General features: G+C 39.9%; 1 protein-coding gene across 9 annotated transcripts in view; it reads left to right on the forward strand.

The window, feature by feature from the left end:
• The window catches only part of LOC120545508 (beta-amyrin 28-monooxygenase-like), a 120,033-nt gene that overhangs the window by 81,066 nt on the left and 24,523 nt on the right, over nucleotides 1–14,444 (forward strand). For all 9 annotated transcript variants that reach the window (XM_039779901.1, XM_039779900.1, XM_039779896.1 and 6 more), the window contains 5 exons: nucleotides 127–266; nucleotides 581–704; nucleotides 1,441–1,585; nucleotides 1,787–1,891; nucleotides 6,054–6,181. In XM_039779901.1, coding sequence (XP_039635835.1) covers nucleotides 127–266; nucleotides 581–704; nucleotides 1,441–1,585; nucleotides 1,787–1,891; nucleotides 6,054–6,181 — 642 coding nt within the window. The remainder of the gene's footprint in view (nucleotides 1–126; nucleotides 267–580; nucleotides 705–1,440; nucleotides 1,586–1,786; nucleotides 1,892–6,053; nucleotides 6,182–14,444) is intronic.

Genomic DNA, 14,444 nt, shown 5'->3' on the forward strand with positions numbered 1-14,444 from the left:
GATGTGTGGTTGATATTTTTTATTTTCATTCCATTATGAGATTGATTGCAGTCACTCCATGTTTACATGACATTACATGTTTTGGGACAGCAAAGGTAACACATTCATGTGTGTGTGTTTGTGTAGTGGCCAGCCAGAGTGTGTGTACTCTGCCTTTAAGCGCCTGGGCACAGAGTTGGTTTTGGGCCTTTTTCTGAACATACGAGCGGAGGAGCAGCCTGACCTATTCCAGGAAATCATGCAGCTCTGCACCCAGCACTGGCATGGTAGGGGTATACAGATATGCCACACACACACAACACCACACACACACACACACACACACACACACACACACACACACACACACACACACACACACACACAAACACACACACACACGAGCATGAGTGCAGGGCCTCCCTTGACCTGCTCAAGCAACCCCTGCTTTTTTTTTCCAGACGTATTTAGTAAGTCAGCTCTGTTGTTCTGCAATACATTATTGCAACATTTTCCACTTCCCCTTTTATTTCTGTTCAATAAATATGGCTTTTTGTGTGGTTTTGCCCATCTTTGTATGTTTGTTGACCAACTTTTTCAGGTCTGATCTCTGCTCCGGTCAACCTGAAGGTTCCCCTGTGGTCGTCGGGTTTCTCCACTGCTCTGGACGCCAGAGACAAACTGATGGTCATCATTAAAGACAAACTGGAGAATGACACACAGGGGTAAGACTGTATCTTTGTACGTCCTGTCTGTCCTTCTCTGTCTCACTTACACAAACTCAGGCAGGCAGGCAGACAGGCAGACAGGCAGGCATATAGACAGGCAGGCAGGCGCGTGTGCACGCACGCATGCACAAACACAAACATAAACACACACACACACACACAGCAGTTTTTATTCTCAGAAAAAGAGCTTTTCCCTCTTGTTTCTGCTTGCTGAAGATTTGCCAATACTTATGTTTCTATTAGGTTGTTGCACAAGTTTTAGGTACATTTGGAAATTATCAGTAAGTCCTGTGAAATAAAATACAAAGTTTGCCTGTAACCTGCTTGCATCACTCTCTGCCTAAAACCTTGGACTCCTGCCCTATTGTCTGCCTAGTTTCCTGACTTCTGCCTGTTTTTTGGCAACGAGTAAAGACGAACTTTGATCTTCATCTGCTTGGTCTCTCGGTCAGAAAATAAATTATTGGTCATGTCAGATGTTTGTAAAACCTTTGAAATACAGCAACATTAACCACTGAAAATTGTGATGGCTGTTGCTCTTTGCAGTGACATTCTTATGCATAAAGCTCTCTCCCTCTGTGCCATAAATTAGAGGCTAGTAGAGGCTGTTGATCTCTGGTTATGGTCTGATTTCAATATAGTTACCGTACTATTAATTACTTATATATTGTTGACGTGGTATCTTAATCTCAATGTTGCTATCTCCTCTCTGCCTTGCTGGCCTTTTTTCCAGTTTTGTCGGCTCTCTTGGTTCTTTGCCGCTGCCCGACTCCACTTCTGCCTCCCAACATCTGCTGCTGTTCATCTCAGCTCTGATCCCCAAAGCCCTGGCATCGCTGCTCACCTCCTTCACACTGGCACTCAGTGGAAACAAACAGGTATACAAACCTGTGATGGAAATTGATATTAATGCAGCACTACATGTAAAGTGAAAGTTATTAACAGTATTTATTTTCCTCCTGAGCAGAATTGAGGCCTCTGAAATAAAACTTACTATTTGCCATAACTTTTCCTTGCCTAGTTCTTTCTGCTTTAAATGAAAGGAACAAACAAAAATCTTTCTTCGTGTCTATGAAAAGGCCCGTCTGCGAGCGATGGAAGACCCTGATTACCTGCGCACAGTACTGCTGGAGGTGCAGAGACTTTGGCCTCCTTTCATTGGTGGACGCAGAATAGCTGATCAGGTAGGACTGTTCACCAGGAGGGAGTGGGTCGCATCCTGTTGGTTTTCATGTAGTTCTGAATGAGTATTCAGTATTTCTTACCCTGTGTTAAGAGGTCCAGTGTCACTTCTGGGACCTTCTCTTCTCTAAAGCCTGCACTTGTAGGCAAGAAATAGAGGCAACATGATCTACTAATCAGCAGATCTCAACTTGAAGTGTGGGGGAGTCAGGGATTCAAGTTTTGCGATATGTGTGATGCTGAATTGTTTTCACAGATCAGGATTTGAAAAGTCTTCTTGAGTATTTCCAGCATGTGGAAAGCACTGAGCCGTTGTGTGGAGACCCAAATGAAATGGGACTCCCAACAGGTTTTTGCTTTACATTTTTGGCACTTAATATGCAGTTGTCCTAAACATCTTAACAATCAGTGCAAGTAGAATTACCTACAAATCCCTGGATTGTAAGAACAACCCATCTAATATATGGTATGTTATCTGTTTTTTGTTTTTCTGTATGGAGTACAACTTAAAATAATAAGAACAAAAAGCTGTCTTTTGTTTAGCTGATTTTATGATTTATTTCATTTGGGTTTTTTAAAGTGCTCATATTATGCTTTTTGGCTTTTTCCCTTTCCTTTATTGTGTTATATATCTTTTTTGTACACGTTATAGGTTTACAAAGTGAAAAAGCCCAAAGTCCACCCCAAAGGGACTTACCATCTCCAACAGAAAACACTGTTCACAAACTGCTCCAAACAGCTCTATTGTAGTCCAGCCTTTACTTCAGAGACAAAAGTGCGTCACTGTGTAACACACGTTATAATGCTCGCCTAGCTGCTAGCGTGGCACGCCCTCATACTCTGCAACTGACCAGCTAGCAGTACTTACTGCACATGTGCGACTCCCAACAAAGATGGAACAGAAGTGAGAAGCCTCACTCTGTAGCTAAAACAGAGAGCTAAACACACAGGGTGAAAAGGGGAGCTGCAGCAATGTGCAGTACAAAAAATATATGGTGTTTTCTGAAAATTAAACCACATAAACCTATTCTGGTACAATGGAAAATGAGCATAATATGAGCACTTTAACAAGGCTGATAAATGGACTTACTGTTTAGCCAGGGTAACTTAATCCCCTCCTGAGCAAATCCTGTCCTTATATACAGTGTTGTATTAAATGTCTTCCATTTTTGTACACTTTGTGATTGTCATTGTTGTCCCTTCTTTTTATAGATTTATTTGTATGTAGTCCAGGAGTGTTTTCTGTTTTCTGTGTTGCACTCCTTTCCTCTAGATGGTGACATATTACTGCAGCTGAAAGTCTCTTCTACTGTCACTGTCCTCCCTCTTGTGTGTATTGTACACTACCAGAGTTATGAATGCTGGACAAAAAACATGACCACCTTACTGTACATGATATTAGCCCGGCTCTAAATACCAGTTTGGTCAATCTTATAATGTTCAGTTGTTGTTGATGGTCAGTTTGAGGCCTGTGACAAGCTCTTTATTTCTGACACTTTTCCCCTTGCACTATTAAATAATGTTACAGTGTTGTAGGTGAGACAGAAACTACAGTGAAACAAAGACCGCTAAACAAGTGCAGTGTTTCCTCTATGTTGATTTTGTAGTGGTGGCCCACCACGGCAAAATTTCTGCCGCCACGGTATCAGAAATAGGGCTGTACAAAAACATGTAGTCACGGTTGCCTTTTAATTATTATTATTAATAACTAATTATTATTAGTTATTGGACGTGTCCAGTTGTTATTCGGACAGACCTGCCCCCACGGCTAAAAAAAATACTAAAGGAAACACTGAAGTGAGTCCCATTGCATGAATTACTACTAGCATTGCGTGTCCGCTTAAACAGAGGTCTGACAATCAGTGCTTGAGCAGCACGTGTGTTTTTATGGCAGCATGTTACGTGAAATGCCATTAGCCCAATTACAGAGGCATGCAACTGAAATGCATTGAACTACGGGCTGTTTTATTACATATTTCCTTAATTGTTTATTCTCAATTGTTCCACGCAGCCATCATTTTCACATGCTTCATTTACTGGGGAATTATTATCTATGAAGGGTTATAATATTTTAGTGTATAATATGTGTACTATACACATACGCATCTTGTATCCCGTAGGCCTACTGTATATGTTACAACATCTTTTTTTTTAAGATTATGTTTTGGGCATTTTAGGCCTTTATTTGTATAGGCCAGCTAAAGACATGAAGGGGGAGAGAGAGGGAGAACGTCATGCAGCAAAGGGGAGTCGGAGTCAAACCTGTGGCCGTGCGTCGAGGAATAAACCTCTATATATGGGTGCACGCTCTACCAGGTGAGCTACCCAGGCGCCCTACAACATAGATTTTCATTCATTAAAATTATTGCTTTTTGGTTTGACGCTGTCAGCCAATAGAATCCCAAAAGTCCCGTCTCGTGATTGGCCGGCTGCTCACTCAGAAGGCTGCCTGCACCACCTCCCGCGCAGGCTGTGTTTGATCATTATGACCTCATCAAACAGCCTTACGCAACAGCCCAATCAGAGGCATTGATCCGTCTCTGCGATTGATTGACTCCGCTCCCCCGGAAGGAAGGGAGTGGGGGGTGGCGGTGGGATTGATGCGTGCTGGTGACACTGTGAAGCCAAGTGGAAAGTAATGTGTCACTTCTGGGAAACGCACCAGTACACTTTGATTCCTGGCGGCCTCAGTGGGACACGGGGTCATGACGTGTGGGGTTTTGGAGAACTCTGGAGGGGAAAGAGCACAAAGAATAGATGTATTTTTATTATATATTTATAAGGTTTTTGGAAGCCACAAAGTCCCCAAGGGTCATGATATGAAACAACAAAAATGCAAGATGGATTATTGGGGAAGGAAAGAGTATTAGAATATATATTCTAACTCAGGTAGACAAAATTATTTGTGTTGAAAAGTACTTAAGCCAATCGTATAAAAGTAGCTCTTAACTAACCGTTAATTAGTGACTGTAAAAGTGACTGTAACCACATCAAAATGAATATGTTTCACTCAGACGTGTACTTTTTAAGTTTAAATGTAAAATGAATTCAGTTTAGCAATGTGGGGTCCATATTCATGCAATCCTTTCATATGCTTTATTATAACATATATCAAATGTTGGCACCACAGTGACGTTTTAAATATTGGATAATTAACAAGGAACGCAACCAGAAAGTCTGACAGTTGCCCCTCACCCTGGCAATACCTTTTGTAGAAAGCTCAAACACACTACTAATACAAAAAATAGCAAAAGAGGAAGTGCTGGATCTGGAGAGTTGATGAGATGGTTATGTGTGCAGTTAGGTGTGTAAGAAAGAGAGAGATTATTAGTATTCACCATCAGGTGGAAAAAGTAGAAGCTCCATCCAGGTGGAACTAAGATATGCAATAGTTTTCGCAACGTGTGTGTGTGTGTGTGTGTGTGTGTGTGTGTGTGTGTACTTGGCAAAGACATCTCTCAGCGAGAACCGGGGGAAAGAAAGAGATTTGTAAAAGATTTTCCACTCCAGCAGAGAGAAAAATGAGAAAAAGGGTGGAGAAAACAGAAACAGTGATCCGGTTCTGTGGCAGTCCATTAGTGCAGCTACTAATGGACGTAGTGAAAAGGTGAATTAAAAGGGCAACAATTGGGTAAGTGGTCTTTTCGCCCCAAGGTGGCTCCTTTCAGCAGAGCTTAGTGAAAAATCAACTCTGGAAATTTTGTTTCAAAAGGTACAGGAGTTTTTATTCGAGCCAAACATCAGTGTTAAAGAAGTCTCCCGTTCATTCTTGTTCAAAGGGGCATTATTAGCATGTTCTTGAAGTTCCGTCATTGCAGTGTTCCCAGCTCCCCTTTTTCCTCTAATTGTATGCAATGTCACTCCTTACATATCTGCTTTAAAATGAACCTCCTGATCAACAGTTTTTGAAAATACATAGACTTTTTATAGGTGAAACGGGATTTAGCGTTTGCAAGATTTTACAGTTTGAAAAATAGAAGCGAAAACCAAGCTCAGCCCAGTGAGAACAACGCTCATCTAATGTGGTGTAGGAATTGTCTTTGTGACTCTTGTAAGGAATAGCCTACCTTCCAACTCTCAGCACAATGTCAATTAATTCTAATAATATATAATGATAATGTAATTTCTCCCTCTGTGTGTGTGTGTGTGTGTGTGTGTGTGTAGGACACTACGATCGCAGGGTTTCCTGTTCCAAAGGATTATGGTGCGATCTATATCAGCCACTCTGTCCACCGCGACCCAGAGGTGTTCCAGCAGCCGGACAACTTCCTGCCGGAGAGATGGAGCGGAAGGTGAGGATCTTAGATTTGTCTTTCTGTTTATTAAGCTTTGACCTCGTTGCAGAAATAGACTTTAAGTGTCCTCGGTGCTTCCTGCTTACAGTAACGAGATTCAGAGTTACTTTACCTGAGCAGGAAATGAATATGAATTTCCAGTTGTAATCCTGTATCCCACACATGGGCATGCTTTGCATATAAACACCAATCAGTGTCAATGAATTTATGAAGAAAAAGGAGAAGAAAAAACGCTGTACAATACAGTCTTATACAAAATACCATAGAACACCTTTTTGACACTTTGTCAACAATAATTAACTGTGCGTGTGTGTGTGTGTGTGTGTGTGTGGGGGGTGTTCACAAAGGTTTTATTACAAGACGGTATTGGAATCTGTTACTATATGTAAAGGGGGTTCTATTTTTCTGGTCATTCATGGAGTCACAGCAAGTCAAAAACTTCCAGTTTCTGTCCCTTAGAAAGAGCAACTGCTTCTGTCTAGAGTGGCCATTTTGCTTAGATAATCAACAATCACAAAAGGAGCAAAACATATCAGAGAAGAGGCAGAGATACCAGTATCTGCACAGAAGCAAAACATACATGACAACCGAATGAAATTCAAGAAATTATGATTAATTTTTTTATTTTTTAGTGGTTCAACTTCTCTTACTATTGATGCTGCTGCCTTCACCTATACACATCTAACCACCAGCCCTTTTCAAGGAAATATTGTTGTGACATTAACTCTTGTGTTTTCTTCCCGTCGACCATGAAGTAGTTATCCTTCTGGCTCAAAATTGAAAAATAACTTTTTTTGGCGCTTTTTTTAAACGTTTTTGTCACGTTCTTGGAACGCTTTCTTTTATTCATGGTCAATAAACCTAGTTTATATGATATTATACCTAATTTTTGAGTTAAAAAAAATCTGAAATTATGAATTATTTTGCCTAATAGTTAAGATCAGAGGATGTTGAGTGAATCACACACTGGTATCTTTTAGTCAGGATATTGTTTTGAAACCATTTAAAAAAATGTTTTTCAAATGCTATAAAATTGAATAAAACACCCAAAATGCAATGAAAGTAATCATTAATTTAACCTGCGAAGAACATTGTATGGGTTCCATACAACGTACATCCATGCATCCATGTTGTTTTTGGGCAGTTTAGCTGAAAGAAACCCATATATCTGATATAAAAATGGTCAAATTTGACCTGAGGACAACACAAGGGTTAAATTAAATGTGATTTTATTATTTTTTTTTCAACATGATCCAGTTTCTTTCTTTTTCCTCATTTACTGTCTCTGGGAAGTGACCCTGTGACATTTTTGTGACCACATTATAAAGTGGCTTATCCTTAAAGGGTCTGTTTACACACCCAACGTGCCACTCACTGTGGCTTACTGTGGCATCACACGCTGACACACACACACAAAACACTGACCATTAGAAGGGGTAAGAGGGAGGAAGCTTTCACTGCCCTGACACATTAACAGTCAAGGAAATGCGTCATTGAAAAGCCAGTTTCACAAAAACCAGAAAGAAAAGAAATAGCATTTTTTTTTTATCAATAATTTTAAAGAACTGGGCAACATTTAAAAAGAAAAGGATTTAAGCTTGAGAGAGGAGAAAACTAAAAAGGATGAACAAATGGATGATGGCTATTCATTTATATTGATTGGTGGATGGATGAAAAACAGGTAATGGACAGGTTTGTTTAAAATACATGGATGACTTCTGTAGGAGTTAGTGGTGAGGAGATAAGGAAGGAAGGACATTATTACCAAACATTGTCAGTTGAAAAAAGGAGCGGTAACAATGACAGGAAGCAGCCATATGACTGTCTGAGATTATGCCATAGAAATTATACCATAGCCACAGAAAATAGGCTACCTGTATCTAAGTTGACTATCAGGTGTGAAAAGTATATCTTAAACTTCATGTAACCATAGCAACAGCACATCTGCTTTGCTTCTGTTATAACAAGTGTTAAGTGGAGATTTACGCATCATTAAATAAAAAAACTGATTAAAACAAATTGGGTCACACATGTCAGTTCTTACATAGAAGGTGAGAATATATAGTAACAACTAAGCTCCCATTATAATGTAAGACAATAGTGCAAAGGGTGCTTGAATTAATATGGAATCATTAATATAAGGGGTGGGAATCACAGGGTATCTCACCATACGATACACGATACATGGCTCACGATGCCAATAATATGATACAGCATTTCTGCGATAATCAATATATTGCCGGACAATCCTAGAATGATACGATGATCACGATATTGGTCTAACTATGAATACAAAACGTCTGTGAAAAGGTTCAGTGCAGGTGTTCTCTGCTTATTCGCTAATAAAGTCCAAATTGAAAACAGCACAATTCTGCAGCACAAGTTTTTCAGTCTGTAAATTAAAATTACAGAACTATAGAGCAACTATGGGTCCACACCCTAACCCTAGCCCTAACCCTACTTCAACGTGGCTGCAAGGGGTTTTCCCGTTGAAAACCCCTTCCTCTTTGGCCTGTTAACTTATGTTCAAGTTTCCCTCATTCATATGTTGAGCGCCACCTCAAGGAGCCATGAATTAGCGACGCTGGGAGCAGGAAAATCTATTTAGGGCGCCTTCTTTTTAATAATTAAAATATCGATATTTGGTGCCAGCGTATCAATTCCTGTATTGTGCGACAACAACATGTTGCCCTAATTAATATACAGTATGTACAGAATTCCTATATTTATATGTGGCAGTAATCCTGCCCATTTCCTGTATGATGTATAAATCCTAAATGGAGGACAGATTGGCACCAAAATTATGTTTTATCTAAATAAATAAATGAAAATTGCATAGACTGCATATAAATCCTTCCATACAAAGCAGACTAGTAATCTATTTTGTCTAGGGGTCTAGACAGCAGCTTCCTTTATGATTATGGATTGGAAAATCACACTGGTTAGCGCCTCATATTCATACGCCCACATTGTTGCCTTAGCAACCGATGCAGATAGATTAACAATGCCTAATCACACAAATCAGAAACAATGAACACAATAGAGATACACAAACCGTAAAAGATGGGTCTGCATCCCTCGCTCTGCATACATGCTCTGGTAAAATGAAACCTGATCTGGCTCCTTCACTAATTCACTCTCTCAGTCAACTCGTTTTCTATTCATCCCCTTCCACCATTCACCTGTTTATTCTCATTCATGCTTGTTCATTCAAGAGACAGAGGGGGGGGGTGAAATGTATGTCTGTAGGTAGGTAGGTAGCTGCTGCCATGGAAACTAGTCACCTGACACGGTCTTTAAGGATTCCCTCTGTGTGTCTGTGTCTGTGTGTGTGTGTGTGTGTGTGTGTGTGTGTCTGTGTGTGTGTGTGTGCAGGGTGGGGGAAAATGATGCCGTGTGGAGTGGGATGGTGTACAGAAAAATGAGTCAGAGAAGATCCTATCCTGCTTTTTTTTCTGTGAGTGTGTGTGTGTGTCTCTCAGAATAAAAAGAGGGTGATTCCTCTAAAATGAAATGTCCTCTTTAGTTTGGGGCTTCCATCTGTCAGTTAAATCAGCATTGAAACCCCTTTTAGTGGAATTGACAGTTTAAATCAAGACAAATAACATGCACAGACATGTTTTTTTTAGCTGTTGCAAACATGATCATAAAGCAGAAACTGGTATCCTGTGACAATTTTTTAAATGAAAACAATTTGTTTTAATAGACAAACTCTCAGTGACTCAGTATATTTTGTATGGATGTGATGAATTAGATTTCCTACAGCAGAAACCTCTATTGGGTGGATTTATCAAAGGCAAAGGAATGAATATATATTTATATATATATATTTATTCACTCTCTCAGTCAATTGGTATATATATATATATATATATATATATTTCTTTTACCTCATTCAAGCAAATCCTTATGGCTTCACCATCATTTCACTAAACAAAATAGGACTTTTCATACAATGTCAAAAGGACAACATTTATTTAAACTAAAAAATACTATGATCTGCGTATACATAACACAATCTTAACATAGTAAAGGGTGCCGTTTAAAATTGATTAAAGTGAATGTAAAAGCAACTGACAGAACACTATGAAATAAATCTATGAATGAATAGACAGGTAGTTGCTGCCATGGTAACTGTCCACCTCATACCGGTTTTTACCAATGGGATTCCCTGTACGCTGTGTGTGTGTGTGTGCGTGTGCGTGTGCATGTGTACACATCCTGGGATGGGGTGAGGGAATGAGTCAGAGGAGATTTGCCTTGAGATAATATGATGTCAAATCTAGCATATTATGAAAAAAAAAAATAATAATAATAATGACGCACAAGCCAAAAAGTTTGTCCATAGCTCAGCCAAGGCCCGAGACTTAAAGTATACATGCTTTCTAATCCTTAAAGGTTAAGTCTGCTAATATATTTTTCTTCCAGTGAACAAAGCCGTTAAAGAGTATGAATCTGTGCTGTGCAGTAGATCGCCAGTGTTGTCAAAAACTATTAAAGTCTAAGACTGAAGCCAACAAATAATTGATCCTGCTGACAAGTTATGTCTGTGTAGCCAACCCTGATATACAGTAGCTCATAAATCGGTCCTGTGCAGTAGATTAAAAAAAATCAGCCACACTGTTACTCTGGGTGACATGATTGTTTTTTACAGTGAACATGAGTACGCAGTTTATTTTGAGTCGATTCCATATACACTGTCCTGCTGCTGTAAATACTCACTATTGCACCAAATTCACGAGCTGGAACTATATACTGTATTTTGTATTTATTGTTTGGATTCATGCATAGTAGCCTACTATGTGTCTTAATTGCTGCTCACAGGATGGAACTGTCTTTCTGTCTGTCTGCCTGTGTGTTTGCTGTATTTACTCTTCTAACCCTAGATTTATCTTCCGGTCTGTTTCTCTTTCCTCCTACCTGCCTCCTTCTCTGCTTCTCCATCTGTCAGTCTTCCTGGAGACTATTTTCCTGTCTGCTTTAATAGTTGCCTGGCTCCTTTCCTTACCACCTGGCTGTTTAATTTGAGGACTGCAGTCGTGTTACATAACAAGCCCACCTACAATAACTACAGTTTAATCATCTCTGTGTGTGTGTGTGTGTGTGTGTGTGTGTTTCTGTGTGATAATTGCATATATTGTCCGCTGTGTGTGTGTGTGTCCCAGTACATACTGTACCATCAGCCTGTGTGTTTCAGTGCTTTTTCAGTTGACAAGTTAACATCCTATCAGCCAAGCGCCCACACAGGCTCCGGCTGTAGATAAATACATCAGAAAAGCTACCAAAAAGAGATAAAAATCCGAGCTACTGCAGCGGGTTGTGTGCTAGTTTTTAGATACATCTGAGAACAGGGGGTTTCCTTCTTCCTTCCACAGAAAATGCTAAAATACATTGGTTTTCATTTGAAGTGGAAACTATCAGCAAATATTAACTATGAGATTGCGGTTGCTAGATTAGTATTGTTTAGACTTTTCCCCATTTCAATAAATCAACAACTGCATTTTAGTTAGTTCAACTAGTGTGTTGAGTTTATAATTGATTTCCAGATTTATATCTTTTCTTTTTATTAAACGAAAGGTTGTTTTGTTTTGATTTTACAAATCAGTAGAAAGAGACATATCCAAGTCCTTTTTAGTTTACATGGAAGCTTCAGTTGGTAGGAGCAGTTAACATTTTTACATTAATCATAGAAATATGTTGAACTGCAAGTTATTATTTCACAACAACTTTCAACAACTTAAAGAGCTGCATTGACCTAGTCCACAATTTGCTATTTTTCATGAATGTAGGTAGTCTAGGTAGCTGGCTAGCTATGTAAGAAGATGATGCCCACATTCTTAATCCCGCCTATAAAGCTCTGATTGGTCAACTGTTTCGCTGACTGGCGGCAAAAGCCATCAACGGGCACAACATCAGATCTAGTTTCGGAGCATTTCCGAGTGTTCCAAACAACTTGTCTTGAAGCAGTGCTTCTGTACGTCACCAAAACCTGACACAATCCAGACTGATCGCATGAAGTGGCGAATGTATGACACGCCAATTCGTATGCCATTTTGGTATGCCATTTTGGTATGTTATCAAGACGCACAATTGCTTTTTAGCGTGTTTATCAACGCAATTCGCCCGCCATTGACCTACATTACAAGTGAATTTTTGCCGTAGCGAGTAGTATAAAGGGACGTAGGTCCGCATAAGGAGGTTGGTTGGTGTGGTGGATGGGTAAAACACAGGACGGGATCGCGTCCTGCTTGTGGCGATTTTCAGCCATTTCTTTTTTTTTTTTTTTTTTTTTTTTAAGCCTTCCCCAATGTTTCTTTCCTAAACCCAACCGTTTATTGTTTTCCTAAGCGTATTTTTGTCGTTATTTTCCGTTTTTTTTACACGTGTGACGTTCTCGCGATAGTACGTCACGTTCTCACAATAGTACGTCACGTTCTCACAATAGTACGTCACGTTCTCGCGATAGTACGTCACGTTCTCACGATAGTACGTCACGTTCTCACAATAGTACGTCACATTCTCGCGATAGTACGTCACATTCTCGCGATAGTGGGTATGTTTACATCTGCTGTATACAGCATAGACATACAAGTGGATAGCTCAAAATGCGTGCAATATACCATTAAACCACAGCATGCACCCAGAAGCAAAAGATTTTTAGATTGTTTAAAGGGGCGTTTTAACTCGACATTCAGCACATTAATGTAGCAGCTCTCTGTGAGAGCCGCGTGGAGGCAATCCCAGCCCGCTGTTTGTTTCAGTATTTCGAGTACAGCACATTTAACTCTTTCAGAGCAGTGTTTCTTCTTTCAGAAGCCCTTCATTAAAACTAATAACTCAACTAAATGAATTAAATGTCTTTTTTGCCTCGGAGCTCAGTCATGGTGTTTCAGATTGCTCTCTCATTACACTTTATAGAGAAAAACATTAATTATACTGTAAAAAAGATTATACTTCTCTGATTTACTTCCCATCCATTGAGCATGTTTGATTTAGCCGTATGCTGGACTGCTTGGTAAGACTCTCTCTCTGTCTTAGTATTACAGGACTGCATCGTATGATACACATCTTACTGTTTCAGGATGGGCCTAATAGTACATTAAACCATTAGACAGATGCAGCAGAGAACACTAATATTCTCCCTTTCGCTCGTGTGTCTAACTCTCGCACACACAATGCCCCCTACACACACTGGACCCAGACTATACACACCACTAATGCTTCCTGTTTGCCTTTAATCAGAGCTCAGGTTTCGGGAAGACAGGATGCATTAGTAGTGAGAGGGGAGAGATGGCCTGCATTAGCAGGCTGTTGACAAACCTATCGGCTGGAACAACCAGCATCCCTTTATTTGTTTGTATATTTTTAGATATACAGCAGTAAAGTTACAGCAGGTATGGCGAGAGAGTCAGACAGAGAACAAGTGTTGAGGTATGACAATGATTCAGGCCCACATTATGTTGTCACCTTCAGACAGTTTAGTCATTCTATCCAGAGTCTGCATGATTTTCTCCTGATGCTCCAAAGAGAAATATTAAGTATTATTTCATTGGCTCTCATGCCTCAGAGGTCAGCTGGAACTAGCAAGGAGTCAGGGTGGTGTTCAAAGATGCATTTCCAGTTCCGAGTTTTTGACCACTAGAAACACTAAGGAGAAATTTCAATCCCTGTTTTGTTTGTATCATGCGTGCCACACATTCCTGCCAGTATAAGATGCAAGTACACCAATGAAGAAATGAACGGACACAGACCCAGACAATATCACAGTTGTATTTCAGATTACAAGTGAAACATTTAAATATCCGAAACAGAGCGCTGTTGTTTGTGTTAAAGACATTCTCTATCCCCACAGTGCCAGATTTGCATTCACGTCTGCATTCATTTCTAAATGACATATGAACAACGTTTACTTATCTGATCATCAGTGACCACTGGCCACCATTCAGGTCCTATCATTGGTTGAGAGACGTGACGTCTGCCCATCATGTTACCATCATATGATGTCAGACCTGATGGTCAGCCTGTGGATAACAGCGCCTTCTTTGACTGATTTGTTAAACGCACGCAACAGATGCATAAAGGTGGTCATTATTCTGCTGAGGGGCCGACTAAATGGAATTCAAATCCAGTCCGGTTGAACAATACATGCATTAGCGCTCTGATTTGAAGAAAATCATTTCAAAAAAGTTTTGTGTTCCTCCAACTATTGAAGTTTTGTCCAGATACTGATATCTGCAGCTCTGGTTTCTTTGCACACATT

Source organism: Perca fluviatilis, chromosome 17, assembly GCF_010015445.1.
Source record: "Perca fluviatilis chromosome 17, GENO_Pfluv_1.0, whole genome shotgun sequence".
Taxonomy (NCBI): domain Eukaryota; kingdom Metazoa; phylum Chordata; class Actinopteri; order Perciformes; family Percidae; genus Perca; species Perca fluviatilis.